At 42.6% G+C, this 17,477-nt stretch overlaps 2 protein-coding genes across 2 annotated transcripts in view; both read right to left on the reverse strand.

Moving 5' to 3' along the window:
• The window catches only part of kdm4b (lysine (K)-specific demethylase 4B), a 48,318-nt gene extending 45,528 nt beyond the window's left edge, over positions 1-2,790 (reverse strand). The window contains exon 1 of the mRNA XM_084473354.1: positions 2,678-2,790. The gene's annotated coding sequence lies outside the window, so the exon portion shown is untranslated. The remainder of the gene's footprint in view (positions 1-2,677) is intronic.
• Positions 2,791-3,166: 376 nt separating this feature from the next.
• Positions 3,167-17,378, reverse strand: uhrf1 (ubiquitin-like with PHD and ring finger domains 1). Its single transcript, XM_084473253.1, has 17 exons — positions 17,261-17,378; positions 15,114-15,276; positions 12,505-12,786; positions 12,037-12,191; positions 11,533-11,748; positions 10,268-10,383; positions 9,963-10,149; positions 9,580-9,703; positions 9,373-9,480; positions 8,864-8,968; positions 8,177-8,283; positions 7,778-7,940; positions 7,362-7,499; positions 6,569-6,686; positions 6,053-6,204; positions 5,764-5,862; positions 3,167-5,320 (listed from the first exon to the last, which is right to left on the reverse strand). The coding sequence occupies exons 2-17, from the start codon at positions 15,264-15,266 to the stop codon at positions 5,174-5,176; spliced, it is 2,370 nt and encodes a 789-aa protein (XP_084329379.1). The 5' UTR covers positions 15,267-15,276; positions 17,261-17,378; the 3' UTR covers positions 3,167-5,173.
• Between the last annotated feature and the right edge of the window lie 99 nt (positions 17,379-17,477).

Consider the following 17,477-nt stretch of genomic DNA (forward strand, 5'->3'; position numbering starts at 1 on the left):
CGAACACAGTCAGTCCAATGGAGAGCCGAATGCGGTCGCAAGTGTGGTTGATTCCATTTTTCCCAATTGGACCCAGACTTTGCCGCAGACAATGGTCACTGAAACCTGGGTAAAACACCTGGTTAAACATAACATACATGTTAAAGTGGTGGAATGCACGAAAGGTCAGGGTGAATGGAATTTAATTACGCCAAGCCAATTATTGCAATTGCAGAATACAGCCACTAGATGGATGGCTTTTTCTAGCAGCCAAGCAGGGGGCGCAGGTGGCTTAAACGACAATTCCGGCATTTTGAGCCCCCACTCGCACGAGAAAGGTTTGCGGTTTGCGTAAGTAACTTCGCCCGAGTTACTCGAGTAGATTAGTTGCTTTGCTTTTGGTGTGAACGCACCTTAAAGGTTGATTCATACCTACGGATCCGAACAAAATTCGTCCATCCATACCAAACGTTGTCTCCGGTACTACCCTTCATACCTCCGTCCGCTTTCAGCATTGGTATGGATGTTACTCAATACATCCTCTAGAGGGCAGTGACTGTCATGTCGCAAATTACCGGCATGGACAATCCAAACATGACAAACAAAAAAGTCGCAAAAAAAGGCAGTGGCATGTGACACCCCTCACCAACCCGAAGATTCTCTCCTCAAAATGTTGCACCATTTTTTATTTATTATTTTTTTTTTTTAATTACGGCAGACTGCCACGTGCAGCGCCTCATTTGGATGTGTCAGAAGTCTTGGAGCTTGACTTCCCTACGTTTCTCCTACAAATGGGCCTTGAGCTTGTTTGGAGGTTCTAGCAGGGGAGCAGCTACTGGTAAACCAACGATGCTCGTCCGCCGGGATACGTCCACTAACACCAAGCGTGGGGCTTCGGGAGGGACACACATGGAACGGAGGGAGGAAGGGGACACCCGCCTAGCCAGCCAGATGTTTCAGCCAGATCGCCCTCACATCCCAGATCGCCCACACATCCATGTTGCACCATTTTTAAAAGGTCCAGTTACTACTCAATTTCAATTCAATTTAAAAAAGCTTTACTGTTTAATTCATAGTCTGATCTACTCACTATAAAAATGCCTTAAACTGAAGTAATATATGGAATGGATTCATATTTGTTCAACCTGTTTTAAGGATCTACAGTCCAACATGAAGATGTAAACAAATCCAACGTGGCCGTAGCGTGCTCAATACTGCCCTCTCATGGTCGGAATTTCAAATTGAGATTGTTGGAATGTATCGCTGTGCAGATAAAAACGTAGCTACATGCAATTAACAATTTGGCTTGCATTGTGTTAAAGTTACTTGGAATTTATTTTACACGGTGTTTGGCTGAATGAATTACAGTGAGATTATGATAGCGTATTATAGAGTGAAAAGAGTGAGTAAAAAGTAATCTGTAAATAGGCCTGCTTGAACGTGGCGAGAAAGAAGTCACCTCAGGTCACGTCACGGTGCTGAGATAAACATAGTGCTAGGCATAGAATACAGGATTCTGAATGGCATACGCTCCCTTACCGCTTTGACACACAAACATCCATCCTTCCAACAAACAAATAATCGACATTTTACCACACATATGCCCCAAATGAATTCATTGTTGCACAGCTAATGAGTGAGCACTGTGTATAATAACTTCATGCATAAAAGTGAAAATGTGAAAAACATGAATATTTGCTGTTCTTACACTTGGGACACAATTCACAACTGAACACTAAGACCGATTGGGAAACATGGATTGTGGGAACTGCAATGACAAGTTCAGCAAATCGCCTACAAATTAGGTTACTAAAGTATAACTTCTCAATTTCATAGGGATATGTCGTTTTACACCCAATTTAGATATAATGCAATCTACATAGCGTGACATCGTGCTGTTTGGCAGATTAAAACATCCAAATGTTTTTTAATCAAGTATACATGGCTGACATCTGGGTATTTTAAATTGCATCGTAACGGTGATATGCATATTATGTATTGTCACAAATAGTTTTTTGTACAACGGAAAAGCTCATTGACATTGAATTATACAGATGCAAAGATCTATGGCCATTCGTGCAGCAGACAACTGTGTAAAACATTTCACGCACAACTATGCATTTTGTGTAATCCAAAATAAGGACGGGACAAGGCAACAGAAAGCGGGCCTGCACGCAGCTTCACCCAACTTATCCTACGGATAAAGGCTTGTAGGGTTTTTAAAGATATACCCCAACAAACCCGTGCTTATCGTGTCACCAACGCGTTAAACCACCCAAATGTGCTGCATTTGGTAGTGAGGTGATTTACTCGTGCATCCCCGTCCCTGGGCTTAAAGGGTCTGAACGGCGCACACTGGCATTGCTGCCATGTATGAACAACGCTGTGCATAGCAGTCTTTTAGCAGCGATTTCCTCCAATAGCGCAGTCGATTCCCTTTATATGGGTATGTGTTTGTACGCATACGACCCGTACGAATGTTGTCTCCAAAAAATGCCCCGGTACATTTTACGTTTACGCCTTGAAGCTACATATCTCATGGTTTCAAAGGCATGCTAACTTTAGCCACCTAGCTAGCTGAACCTATATCTGCATTAATAAAGTCAACAAAACATCGCGACGACGGTTTCGTTTACCAAGCAAAAACATAGATAAAACGGACAGTAAAACCAATTGTCAATGCACCGGGTAGCGTTACCTCCTGCTGTTGGATCCGTGTTTTCTGCGTAAACCCAATTAGAATGCTTTCGTTTTGTTAAAATGTACTAAGATCGATTATCTTTTAGCATAGCTAGCTAGCGCCTCCGTCGGGAACACGCCACGCCCACTTATGAAATACGACATCGCCATTGGCTCAAGGGTACCAGTGATGTCATTCTCCGAGGTGATTCCAGCGTTGTCGATGGTGCATTCTGTTGATGGCCCACTGGATAAACCAATAGCAAAGACTCTAGTTACTCACTGCTGATGCCCCACAATCATGTTCGCCTACACGTCGTGCACGTAAACCCTATTTTCATTTAGGAGCATAACCTTGTTTTTAATTGGAGGGCAAAACAAATATATTTAAATTAAATGCTGGCGTGGTATCCCAAGTATCTCGGACAAGATAGTTATTGTATTACCAAAACGATGCAGTATCAATTACCATTAAAATATCCAATACCTGCAAATGAATTGAACACAATCATGTTTACATTTTTATTGTATAAAAGACTGAACGCGTTTACAATTTGCACCAAACAAGTGCAAGTAGAAAGCATCCTAAACCTACATATCGAAACTAAAAGTGGGACTAAAAAATATACAATTTAAGAAAATATACAGTTTCCAGTCAATGCAAATCTTCGTAAATATTTGAGGTATTACCAATATCTGCAGCCTCTAGCCTTAACGCTCAGCTCATGGGTCCCCAAAGTGCACTATACTTAACCCGACAAACTCCGACATTAAAAACAAACTGTTAGAACCAACATGGATATGCTGACACTGCTGGTTAAAGAAATATATTGCAAGCATTATACATGTAATAAATGTACCCGAGTGGTACAATGAGCTTCGCTGGTGAGCAATAACGAGAACCAGTCAGTTGCTTGGTTAACCATCAAGTTTGAAATGTAAGTTACAAAAAAAAAAAAACGGCTTAAAACCTACACTAAACGGAATGAGGACTGTTCCAAATACAAAAAGTGAGGTGAAACTTAACATTCCTGTTTTAGTACACTATATTGCATACGCCGTTGAATGGGGTCAACTCAGTGGTTCCCCAATTAGGTTAAGAATAAAACTAATATCCTCCAGGGACCCAAGAACCAGAACAAATTCCCTCTCCAACGGACAATATGGATTCAGTATCATAGATTTATATTCAGCTCATATATTCAAATACATTTGACTCTTTCAGGGACACAGTCTACAGCGCCACATTTCCCTCTTGATGAAGCATTTTGCATGCTGACCTTGGTCAGACTCTAGCCCTTGGTTTACACAGCAGTCAGTTAAGGCAAATGCATGAGGGGATGGTCACACAGTGGGATAACATTACTCTAGAGTGGTAGACAACTTTTCTTTTTCTTCCTAAGTAATCAAATGCATGCAACTTTTTCAACAAAACTTCCAATGCTATAAAATTCTAAAATAAAAAAAGATAAACATTGTGAAGCACCAACAAATTGATTATAGGAATACAATTATTCAGATTATGTTTGATGGGAACTTCAGACAAATGTGTAAATGGCATTTGGACAGTGCTTTCAGAAACATTTGGGTTAATCGCATCAAAAAAAAATTGTGGATAAGAAAAAAAAAAAGTATGCTGAAATTATGTTCAAACTATGATATGCTATAAATCTATGGTCAGGGACAATTGGAACATTTAGAAAGTTGGATTATCTGCCCACATTAGTCCAGTTCTGGAAGCTTGCAGTAGAATTCGGACAACTTTGCGATTACACCCATAAAATGGACTTCAGGGATGTAATCTGCCAACGGCGAATGCTTGAGCATCATAAAAAGGAAAAAATGACAAGGCATTGCAGAATAAATACAGGCAAGGGAAAAAATTCACCAGCACCTGGCCTAATGCACAGACAAACAACCATGTGATCCTTTAATTAAAAACATAAGAACAAAAAACTTGATTGCAAAAATCTGGTCTCAATTTGCATCCAAAAACGGAAAGGCAGACAGGGTTAACGTTTAGAGAGCTCCATATACAAAAGAACAAAAACTGTACAAAAATTCAACGTCTAAAAAGTCAAGTTTGGCAACCACCTGGACTTGCTAGAGAGGCGTTCTGAGGGAGTGTGGTTTACACGTAGAGGAACTTTGTTGTACTGCAACCATGAGTTACATTATGGCAAACATGAAGAGGTGTATTTGTTATTGTTAAATGACAAATAATGCCAAGCATGTGAGGTTAAAAAATAGGCATCCATAACGGACTAGGATTACATGTACAAAAGTTTCAAATGCAGTTTCAATAAAAAGTTAACCACACTTGATAACAAAACCGCCAAAAAACCTGGAAAGTAGAAAGAATTAACTGGAGATGGCAATAAAATCCACCCGAATTACTTAGTTTCATTGTAAAAAATATATATTAAGAGAAAAAAATGATTCTTTGTTGCCTCTACTGAACGTCTCCCCTTTTTCAGTTCATTGCGCGTCCTCCTGGAGCAGAAGGAAGGTGTGATCATCGTCCACAGCTGTATCCAGGGAAGAACTGATTCAAAATGACCTGCAGTGGATTGTTGATGGTCATGGTGTAGTTCTTGCCCAGGTCGTGTCTGCAGGCGGGGCAGGTGTACACGTCGGCCCTGAAAGACCTCTGCAGACATTCCTGGAAGAAAACATATTTCCTCCCTTAGTAACCTGCCACAGCTCAACATTACATGTGGAAGAGACAGTGATTTAAACATGTGGCATTTACTCTCCCTAAAAAGGCTGGTTGTGGGAGGTAAGACGCACTAGGTCATATGATCACCTGTTCATCAATGAAAGCATTATTATCCTGAGTTTATCGCAATAAGAAAGAGTTCTTGTTTTCAAGTGTACCCTGATTTAAATGCAATTTAAAATTGACACAAAATGTTATAATAAAAGTGAATGAATCTTATCATTAAACTTTGTCAGCATCGAATACGTCAACATGATCCCCCCCATTAACCCATCTGCTCAAAATCAGCTGGTCCTCATGCATATTTGACATGGAACACACTTCCTGCACTGTTGACAGCAGATCCCATGATAAGCGGAAGCAGGTGAGATAGCAGCAGATCCTACCTTGCAGACGTTATGTTGGCACTCTGTGGTGACGGGCTGGTAGACCACCTCCTGACAGCAGATGCACAAGAACATTTCTTCCACCTTGTTCAGGAATTTCTGCAGAAGAAAGATCCCACAGTATTGTTACACATGCACAGTTGTGTGTACAAAGGACAGCAATAGAAACATTCCAACCTATACATAAAGTTTTATTGCTGAAAATGACTGCCTGTAAAAATGTTGACAAGTCATTATTGGTCCAGCCTATAGACAGTCAGGTGTGTGATATAAAGTAATGGATTCTTACCGGCCCTAGCGCCAGTGACTGCTTGGCTTCAACCCAGATCTTCTTGTTGGCCTCATCCTCCTTAATCAGAGACTTCTGCTCCCCGGTGAGCTTGTAAACCTCCACCTTCATCTTCTTAGGGGTTCCCTTGGCTGGGGAGGACTTGGCCGAATCTAGCAGACGCATCAAGTAAAAAATCCATTAGACTAATGTTATCAAACTTTCCATGGTCAGAGGGATCTAATGGCATTGTGGGAATCACTTAAGTCACCATTATAATCAGTATTGCTGTGAATATGCACAGAAATACTTTATTCTTGTAGTTACATGCCTTTTATTTGTTTGATGTAATTATGTTTCATTTAGATAAATGGTGGTTATTATTATTATTATTATTATTATTGGGTAAAAGTGGAGAAGGCCACAGGCCAATTGTTCTGTTATGGAAGTTTATCATTATGGTAATGGTTATCTCTTTAAGTGGGTTAAATAGCCAGTATTCCCAATAAAGTGGATCGTGGTTCTCATCTGGCTCACCTGTACCCTGAGATTTCCTCTTCCTCTTGCCCTTGGTGGGGGTCTCCTCCTCTGGCTCACTCTTGTTTTCCTTCTCCTTCTCCTTCGCTGCCTGGGTCTCAAGATACCCTTCTGGATACTGGGGAGGACACAAACAAATATATATGTAAATCAAGACATCCTCAGCCTGCTGGGTTCTCTTTAAGATGGCCATTGCCTTGGAGGAACCAATCCAATAAATACATCCAAATACATGGATTTGGTATTCATTCAATAAAAGTGGCAGTCAAGAAGCCAATGGGGAGGCAGCTGATCTATAGTTCATTCAACAGCCTATAGGGTGCTCACAGTGGTTGGCTGCAAAAATACAGGTCACCATTGTAAATGAACAAATGTGAGGAAGAAATACATTTATTAATAATACGGTTTAGGAGCTTGTTCAACTCCAAGAGGTTTTATTTAGAGGTCCGGTTTTACATTCTCCAGTAATTAGATAGTTAAGGATTGAATATTAGTGACTTTTGGCCATAGACAAAGGATAGGAATTGCATTGCAGCCTCACAGTAATGTGCCCAATATATATATTTTCCAGTGCTGGTTTCAGAAACTAGAAATATAGAGCCCAAGCAATGACAGCACCAATAACTTTCCTCATAACGGTTGTGCATAAACCAATGGGTGACATCCTTTTTAACAGTCAACGGATTGACTGCAAATTCATACCGGTGTACTTTCTACACCGTTGTCCAGCCACCAGTTCCTGGTTCTACCTCCCTACGTCCAGCTCAAGCATTATCTAATCATGTGTGCTCACATTCATGGTGAGCCCGAGCTTCTTGATGCGCTCCTTGCCATCTCTGGTCCAGGGTGCTGGCTCGTCATCGTCCCTCTTCAGCAGGTACCTCCACACCAGGAAACCAGACTTCCCCTTCTCCGGCCAGTACTTCACAACCTAGGAGATACGAAGACCGAGGTCAAATGAACACCAATGCTGCGGATGTCTGGCCTTTTCTTAAACTCAGCAGTATGTATACATCTTAACATGTTATGAAGTGTCATTACTAATGTAGGAGACACTTTGCAGTTCAAGTAAATCTGTCCATAGAAAATATAATAAATATAACTATAAATATATGTAGAACATTAACTCAACGCAAAGACCCAGAACCCAATCAGAACCACAGGACATGTAGACAGCAAGGATCCCTGGAGAAGACTGCCAACGCTTACCTTGTAGATGCCGTCATAGCGGTTGCCGTCCTCTGGGCTGTATTTGCTGTGTTTGCGACCCTTGGAGCTGCGAATCACTCGGACAGACCTTCCAGCCTTCCAGTTCTTTGCCTCCCCCCCGTCCTTATCGTTCACAGGTGTGTTGCAGTTCAGAGCCAGCGCCCTGGTATCCAAACCAAAACAAAAAGTATTTGGGTTAAGGAAAATGCCCAAGCTAGCGGCTATAGGAACCCAAGCTAGAGACTATAGTAACCCACCCTAGCGGCTATAGTAACCCACGCTAGCGGCTATAGGAACCCACGCTAGCGGCTATAGGAACCCAAGCTAGCGGCTATAGGAACCCAAGCTAGCGGCTATAGGAACCCAAGCTAGCGGCTATGGCAAACAGCAACTACACACCTGTTCATGTTGGTGAGTTTCTGGTCACACGACTGTTCGGCGGTCCTCTTGTTGCCAGACAGATCCCGTCCTCCGGATCCAGTGTAAGTGAACTCATTACCATCATCCTAGAACCAGGAGCAAGAACACAGAACCATCAGAACCAGGTCCCCTTAAGTAGCGCTACTTACTTTGCATTGAGGCTCATTTCAGTTTAAAAACAAATATCAAAATACCAGCACTGGTCATCTCAAAGTTAAAAAGGACAACTAGCCGTAAATAATCGTATCCAAAGGGACTGACTAAATACAGGCCCTGGGGGGTTTGGCCTCTTTTTTATGAACCCTTTCAGGCAAGCTGTGGTTAGTGTGGAATCCATCAAAGAACTTGGCTGAGAATCCGCAGCAGAGCAACTATTCTAACTTCCACAACCCAATAAGGGCTTTATTGGGAGAATGTAGACAACCATGTCAATGACGATTACTTCACAAATATTATCATCCTCATTTGGGGAGAAGTCTAGCTAAACTGAAAGTACATGACAAAAACTACAAGGGTTGAGTGTTTAATTCCCACCTATGCCAAGAATGCATGCACCCACTGTATCAAAGATGCTTCAGATAAAATAAAATGTTTGAAAACAGGGATCCTCCAAATGGTATCATTCAAATCTTCATTATCAATAGTAATGAACCATGCTTAGCGTACCACGTCATCCTCGTAGCCTCCTGCTAGGACCAGGGAGTAGGCTCCGTCGTTGCTCCTTCCATGGATACCAGCAACATGGGGCCGGTGGACACCAGACTCACTCACCTTGACACAGAAAATACACTGAAAGCTCAGAAGAAACGGGCACTTTGTCAAACAGTAAAATGTCTGCAGCTGCTTAAAGATAAAGACAAAGCAGCTTTTGACCGATTTGTTTAAATATATAATGGTATTGTCGTCTATGCATTTTAGATGACCTGTATAAAATCAAAGCATGTCCGTGAATTTCTAAATTATGCCTTTGAAGGCAAATTAAAACAAGGCAATCATGCCCCCCCAAAAAAGTTAATCACTTTAATGACAACCAGATGTCAGCATTAGGAAGTGAAAATAGCAACAAAGTGATGATAGGATAAGAATTCCCTTTCCAATTTAACTGCCTTCAGAATAATCACTTCCTCCTTCAGCTTTGATGGCTGCCACTCGCTACGAGGGTCAAGTTGACTGACCTGCACCCTGAACTTCCACTGGGAGCCAACTGGGACACAAGGCACTGGGCCATAGTGGTTGGACGGCACGATGGTGCATTGTTTAGTGCGACCCGCACAGGCCATACCCTGAAAGTAGAGGAAAAACACCCATCAGTTGGTTTGATTATTAGAAATTACATGTTACAGTAGTCATGTTTTATCCGTAAATGTGTTGGGGAAACTCACTTTTCCCCAGTCTCTTTGGCTGGAGGAGCTGGCCGACGCCATTTTGGACTTCTTTTTGCTGTCCTTCAGCTTCTCACCAGCCCTCACCACCTCGCTTACATCATTACGGCAACCGGGACAATACCTGAAATAAGCCATCACATGCATATTATAAATAAAGGTTGCAGGCTCTGCTACCACTTCCACCCTCATATGTGTTGCTTCTGAAGCTTGACAGTTTTCCTTGACATACAGAAACCCCCAAGCACCCTCTGAATAAGTGGGTCTGTGATGTGCTACTAATAATATTGACTTCATCAGCACCGCTTTTACAATTGACCGTCATGACGTCAATCGGAAGAATCATCCAGTGCAGGTTTTAGTTATTGAAAGAACTGACTCACCAGTCCTCATCGTCGGGGATGGACGTGAGCGGGGGATCCAGGCAGTACATGTGGAAGGCCATGTCACACTCGTCGCACAGCAGCTGCTTGTCTGGGTCCTGCTTGATGCCACACACGTGGCAGTTGCACCAACGGCAGTTCTTCTTGGGGTTGTCCTTGCAGTGCTTGCACTCTGGCCCGTTGGACCCTGCAGAACAGAGGAGATCAAGGTGGGTCAGCACAAAAACTTCCAAAACCATCTCACGTTTCCCCAAAGATAGAATACGTAATAAATATCATAGGCAGCATATTCCACAAATCCTTACTTTTCAGCGGGCTTTCCGATCCTGGAGCCGAGTTGTCGAGGGCCCCAGCCTCTTCGATTTTGTAGATCTCTGTCAGGAACATGATCCTACAGTCGTTGAGGGAGTCACCAGCTTCACTGTAGAGAAGGATTATAAAACGATCTCAGCAAAAAGGATTGTTCAACAGGGACGCAATAAATGTCCATATTGCTTGTTTGCAAACCCCTTTGGGCAGTGGCACTATCAAATACTTTTCCTTTCCAAGTAGAGCACATTCTAGAACATTTGACTAGGTTACACAATATCTGGAAAAAGAAAGAGGCGAACTGTGTCAACAGCAGCCCTCATACCACTCGTGGTGAACTGTATTCTCTCCCTTGGTGCTCAATAGGGCATTTTTGCTGTTCTGCTCAATTAAAAAGTAAATAGGGGCCTGTATATTTTAGTCAAGTTGAATGCAGACGCCGACATGAACGGACGCACACATTTGGCATATTGTGACTTTAATTTCGAGCCCATACATATTGGGCAGACGAAATTTGACCTATTCGCAAATATGATTTGGCATAGGCCTGCGCAATAAAACAATAAATTATCGTATTGTGATAGACTTGTGATCAATATCAATATAAAACATGTTCAATATATATATCGATAAGAAACTGGACCACCGAACCTAGCAGTTTGTTTCACAAACACGGTTCCATATTTATTTACAATATTTGAGTGTTTTTCATTGTTGTATCGACATTGGAGTATTTATCAATTTATTAAGGACAGTGGAAGGTCATATTAAGTGTTAAACAGAAGTATTTAAATCCAGCATGGTAATTCCTAGTCTTTTAGGTAATTCAAATTATCAATAGTTAGATATCGATCAATATGATCACGTTATATCGTGATATGTCTTTCAGCCATATCGCCCATGCCTAATTGGGCATTAAAAAAAGAAAAAGTATGAATTTGTTTATATTAAAATTTTTTCCTGAAAGGACCAAACAAAGCATTCTAATCCTGAATAGAGATTTCAATACCTACCTAACAAACGTATACGACTATGCAACAATTTGGACTCGCTCGTAGCGCTACTACGGATATGTGACAATCGACCAAAAGAACTCACCAACTGAAAATGTATCAAGAGAACAGAAAGGTCCAAAGTTCTAGATTTCAAAATTCTGAATAGTTTGAGCTAAAACTCTAACAGGACAATAACAAAGTATGTTTTTGCTCTTGTTACAATTCCACCACTTCCCTCTGAAGCAACAAAGCCAAGCAGCCCTTACCCAAGCAGGATCTTGGCGTGGATCTCATGCGCCGTCCGAGTCTCCTTCTTCTTGTTGATCTCTGCGTCGTACCAGTAGCCTCGCTCCTTGGGATCGTCGGGGTTGTAGTTCACCATGACGACCATGCCAGGCTCCAGCTGGTGCCACTGGTAGACTGTGCGGGCACGTGGGCGGATGTCCTTGGCCAACAGCTGGACCACTCCGTTCTCTGGGTAGCTGAGGTGGAGGAGGACCGTCAGTGTACAGCTCACAGGCAGAAATTTGTAGACACTTGACGGACACCACAGTTTACATTTTTGAGGGGGTCCCTGCGGAAATGCACAAGTCACCAAAGGGCTGATGCTTTCCCCCCACACAAACAAAACAATAATTAACTAATACTGCAAAATATAGATTATGAACAGCATGTCCACTTAACACAATCAAAAGGTCAATCTACCAATGAATCACTAGCCAAGTAATTACGTTTCCGATATCAACCTAAAGAGTACAGGTGCGTCTTACTCTTCGTATTTGACGTGGTAGCGTATGTCCTCGTCTGTGGGTGTGCTCTGCTCCTCCTTCTCTGTTGTCGGCTCCGGCCCCTTGGTGACCTTCAGTATCTGGGCCTCGAACCACGCCCCCATGTTAAGGTCCCGGGCATCCACAAACTCATTGATCTAAACACAGAATGTCTGATTAATAAGTATACAAAGCTTTTTTCACACGTTTTACTGTGGATACTTAAAATTGGTTGTTATGTGTGAATACACAGTATAAATGGATCATGCAATATTTACAAAAGCATCCAACATTATAATTTGTTCAAAGTCACGTTTATTACGAGGTATGATTTATTGTTGCAGTCCCTGCTCGGGTCAGGTTAAAGGTAGAGTCACTCCTCGAGTTGGGTTACCAACCATGATGACTTTTCTATACAACTGTGAGCCAGAACACTCTATATAGACCATTAGAGATGACCAGACCCATTACCTTGTACAAGCCGAAGCCAGGATCGATGAGTTCTTGCGTATCGGCACTGGCGGAGGTCCCGGCGGCCTGCGGAGCCTCCGGCTCACCGTGGGTGGAGCTTTTGTCGGACTCGCTCTGGGCGGAGCCACAGCCGGAGTCTGAGTCAGACAGCTCTGCGTCCTTGGGCTCCTTGGCATCTTTGGTCTTCGCCGTCTCTGCAGTGGGGGCGGCCGTCCTCAGCAGGAGCTGCACGATGTCGTTGAGACCCACGCTGTAGTCGAACATTGTGTGCCCATCTTCCATCTGGACACACAGGGAGAATTAGGTTCTGTATAATGGCATGTGTATGTTTGTCTCCGAATGGTCATGCTTGCAGTGAATGACTTTCGGACGGATCTGATTTTGCCTACAACACATTTTGTTAAATATAATAAATATGTTTAGGAAACGAGGAAATGATTTAGTGCTCCTTTGTGAAGTCACATCTCAGCTATAGGATAATTGGTCATCATTAAGCATTAGAAAAGGACATTTAGTGACTGGAGTAAGATCTATGGGTCAAGAGGGTCAAGAAGGTCAAGTACAGTGAAGATGCAAAGAAACGATTGGGTTGGTTCCAAACTAGGCGTGACCCTTGACCTGGCTGGTAATAACTAACAGGAGGATAAATGGCAAAACAGAAGTTTCAATTGAATTGAGTTAGCCCTTTGGGGTGAGGGGGACTTTATCTCAGTAATCCCCAACAGACTGCTCCTTCATTAAGTACAATGCCATAGACAGTCTGAGCCGGAACAGAGAATATAAAAGACGCATTTATATGCAATATGACACAATTGAGATCTACTCCAAAACTTCCCGTCGGCTGATCCAATAGTTGCAGAATTAACGACTGCTTGGGATTTGAGATACTGTTTTGTAACAACCCTTGACCAATAAACTTCAACATGGCTAGCAGACTTCAATCTTACAAATTCAGTTGACCATTTGTTGCATGAGACATGCCTGTACACATAACAGAGCATTAAAAAAAAGGAAAAAAAAAAGGGCCCTGCTATCGAAGTCGACACAAACACAAACTTTCTATTACATTTGTAGATTTTGGTGAGAAGTACCATCAGAAAACGTAAGAAACATGGTTATGTTTTCAGCCGTCTACCCCAATGCAAAAATGCATTGCAAGGTCTAAAACACGTGTCTACGACTCTACGCACATATCCAGATTAAACAATAAGGTTTTTGAAACATGACTGACGCCACTGATTAAAACAGAATCAAAGACAGAAACAGGAAAAAATTAAGCAGTGAATTTTGTCCAGATTGTATTAAAAAAGAAAAGAAAAGTGACTTTTGGCCAAATACGTTCATTATATCTTGCAATAGCTTTGTGGTTTGCATTCACGACTGAGGATCTGTGAGCCATTGATGCAACTTCAATTGACAAACACAGAAAACTTACGTTTGTTCTAATAATATATAACCACCAGGTGTGAATTAATATCCATCAACTCATTGCCAAACTGACACAGCCAAGGTTGAATTTCACTTGCATAACATTTCAAGATGAGAGGAAATTACATTACATTCAAAGTGTTTATATTGTGCACTGATGCATATTTAGTAAATAAAGCCTGAAATATAACCACTGGGAAGGACCTATATGACCCATTGCCAGATCTTTCAAGTAGAGTGCACCAATGACATTGAATAATATTTATACTGGTAAGAGTGCCCATAGTTTAACAAATCATTTACACACATCATAAATATCAAACCATTGGAATGTCTATGTTTAGTTTTGTCCTCTTCAAGACACAATGTTAAGATAACCATTTAAAATTTATTTAAAATAATTTTCCAGGATTTGGGTGACACAAGTTACCAGACCATTCAGTAGAAGGCTACAGTAAAAACGTAACATAAAATAACACAGAGGAGGTCTCCACTGCACCCATCTTATCGTGTAGGGGTGTGGTCTGACCCCACCCAACCTGTTTTGTGTAGTTTGTACTTTGTACTTACTTTACCGGTAATTGGTAACCCGCTTGGGTAAATCTATTACATTAAATTGGCTTGAAGGAAATCGATAAACTGAACATATGAGAGAGTGCAATAGATTTTCCCACCTTTTTCGGATTATGTTCCGTCAAACATCGAAAGCACCTTGTTTGGCCATCACTTTAAAAAGAACACCTTTATGAGCTTCTATTTGCGTACACTTTAATATTCTACTTGCATACAAATCATAGCACGACAGCACCTTCATATCACCACATACAACTTTGCGTTTTTCAAATACTCTGCAGGGGACCAGCAAGGCCGGCCATGGTAATTAGTCATCAAGTTGAACCATAAGGGTACAATTCCATGTACACAATTTAAGTCTATAACTAGCAGTACAACACAGACTTCGACAACATTTGAGTCCTCAAATAAGGCTTGAATGATGATGTTGCAACACTGAAGTCAAAACAGATGAGTCTTTTCAGCACCCAACGGCTGCAGCTCAACCATCACTGGCATCCAATCCACAACCAACAGCGATTATCTGCCAGCTGCAGGTTTCACATGGCACCCCTCCAGCTCTTCCATCATCTATAAATCACGTCACCGGCTGTGTGAGCTCAACGTACCTGTTTGCCGCGGTAGAACAGCCTCTGTCGGTCGGGCTCCACCTTGAAGAGCTCCTGGATCTTGAGGCGCAGCTCGTCCACCTTGGTGAGCTTGGACAGGTTGTCCACCCGGTGGGTCTGGCTTCCGTCCATCGTCCGTACTTGGATCCACATTGCAGCAGCCCTGGGGACAACGGGACCATTAGAGGATGCTGTCCTGCAGCTGCAACAGAACTGTGCCAGGCAAACCGGTTGCCGCTCAGCCCTAGCCCTTCTTTGAACCCCCTTTCCAACCCACCCGTCAATAGCAAAAGCAGAAAGATGATTAAACATTTATAGTAAATACAAACGTTTGCATCTTGGAAAAGAACAAGGCAGGCGAAAGTCTGTTTCCCAATACTGATAGTGGAAATGGCCATAATTGAAAATTTACACCGTCTGTTTCCTTGTATTTGGGAGCCATTGTTTTCCAAAATAGTACAAAAACAAGCCAGACAGCTGTGGTGCCGCTATAACAGAATCCATCCATCATCATGACAATGAAGCTGACAGCCGTTTCCTAAATCACCCATGTTAAGAAACAGAAAGGCGGGTTTGAGTGTTAGGGCGCTACTTGGGATGTGCAAAAGGTTAGTTGATGGCATCTGCCTGGCTGGTATTGCTATTGAACAAAAGTAAGGATGGTTGATGATCTATTCACAAGTATTGGTTATTAATATTCCAAGTGGGATACAGATTCAGTTTCCCCTAGACTTCCCCCAAATTTTAAAAACACGTTGTGAATGACAGTTATTGAATTGACTTGCATATCATCTTTCGATTCATAACAAAATCAAGGAATTTCCATTCACACCACAGCCAGACATGACAACAGGGTCAAGGCATCTGGTGTTGTCATTTGTGCCATAAAACGTATGCAATAAAACGGTTGAACAATGGAGGGCAAAAACTGCTGTGGCTGTTATATCATATAACGGTCATATTGTTTAACATAGAAGATAACTCGAGGGTTGGGATAACAATCTGGTGGAAATAAAAATGAGTCAGTCGCCGAGGCTAGTAATCAAAAGTGATTATCTACTAGAGTGACATTGACACGGCCTCTACACATCTCTCCTCCGTGCCTTCTGCCACCCGATGACGGTCCATAGAGTGTTCAAACGGTCATTGTGCTGCGCCTCCATCCCAGTGACCTGTCACCCCTCCAACAGACTTTTCGGGGCGTGGCCAAGCTGATTTAAATACAGTGCGGGAAAACGAAGCGAAGGCCACTCCCACCGAGAGCACATCCGGGCGCGAGGCGCTGCTACCAAACAATGTGGCTTCGGGTTTCTGACAATAAAACACGCCATGGGACCACCCAGTATTACTTCAGATAGCATCGATTATGATGAATCAACAGCTACGATTATGTTGCACAGAAGATGCCTTTGCGGTCCCGTTTTAAACACGATTGCTGTGTTATCCACGGTGGTCTCTCCTCGCAAGCGCTCAGCTGAGATCAGCTGGTCCGACGATTCCTTAAAACCCTTCAAATCCCAGTGTAGTCGTGTTCAAACTGGACACGTCCGTCTTTCCACACATGTTTAGTAATCCAACCACCAAACAAAGAAAGAAAAGAGCAATATAAAACGTTAAGCACAACCACACCTCTACGGCCAAATACCGAAAACTATTTTAATACAACTGTTTCTCCTTCGCGTGTAAACGTTTTGTATCGAGTTTTGTATAGTACTGGCCAAACTGGTGTGAATGCGGATCGCCCATCGTTCATTCTATACGTTCACCCAGTAAACAGCAACCACAAGGTAAAAGCGCGCACAACAGCATCACACACACACGGAGCTCACCCTCCAGCCCCGGTAGCATTGACAGCGGACCACGTTCCCGACCCCGACCACACACTTACGGGCACAAAACACGCACACGCCCGCTCAGTCAGTCAGCACAGCCGCTCCAAGCGCACTACTTTAACTCGGTTGGGGAATGAACACGATGTAAACGGTGTTAGGTCGCCCGAACAATGCATTTGAATGACGGGGAGAGCCGTTCAAAAACGAGGCAGGGAGACTTTCCAAATTAGCAAAAACAGGCTAGCTAGCTAGGTCAACCGATACGATCCACCACAGTTTGTATGTTATTAAATTCAACGTAGTTCGTGGCTTTACCTGTTTGATTGTCCAAATTCTCGGATAAAGTTTATGCCGCAAGAGTTTTCCTCGTACCGCTCTAGTTTGCAAGAGAAACTCAACCCGCTGCAGAATCCAGAATCAATAGTTCTTTGATACTTTCTTTCCCCGCCCGTCTACAACTACAAGCACTCCGCTATTGGCTCGTTCTTACTCACAGGCGGCCGCTAATTGGTCGGCACGGTTGTCAATCTGT

Source organism: Micromesistius poutassou (assembly GCF_964030765.1).
Source record: "Micromesistius poutassou genome assembly, chromosome: 9".
Taxonomy (NCBI): Eukaryota; Metazoa; Chordata; class Actinopteri; order Gadiformes; family Gadidae; genus Micromesistius; species Micromesistius poutassou.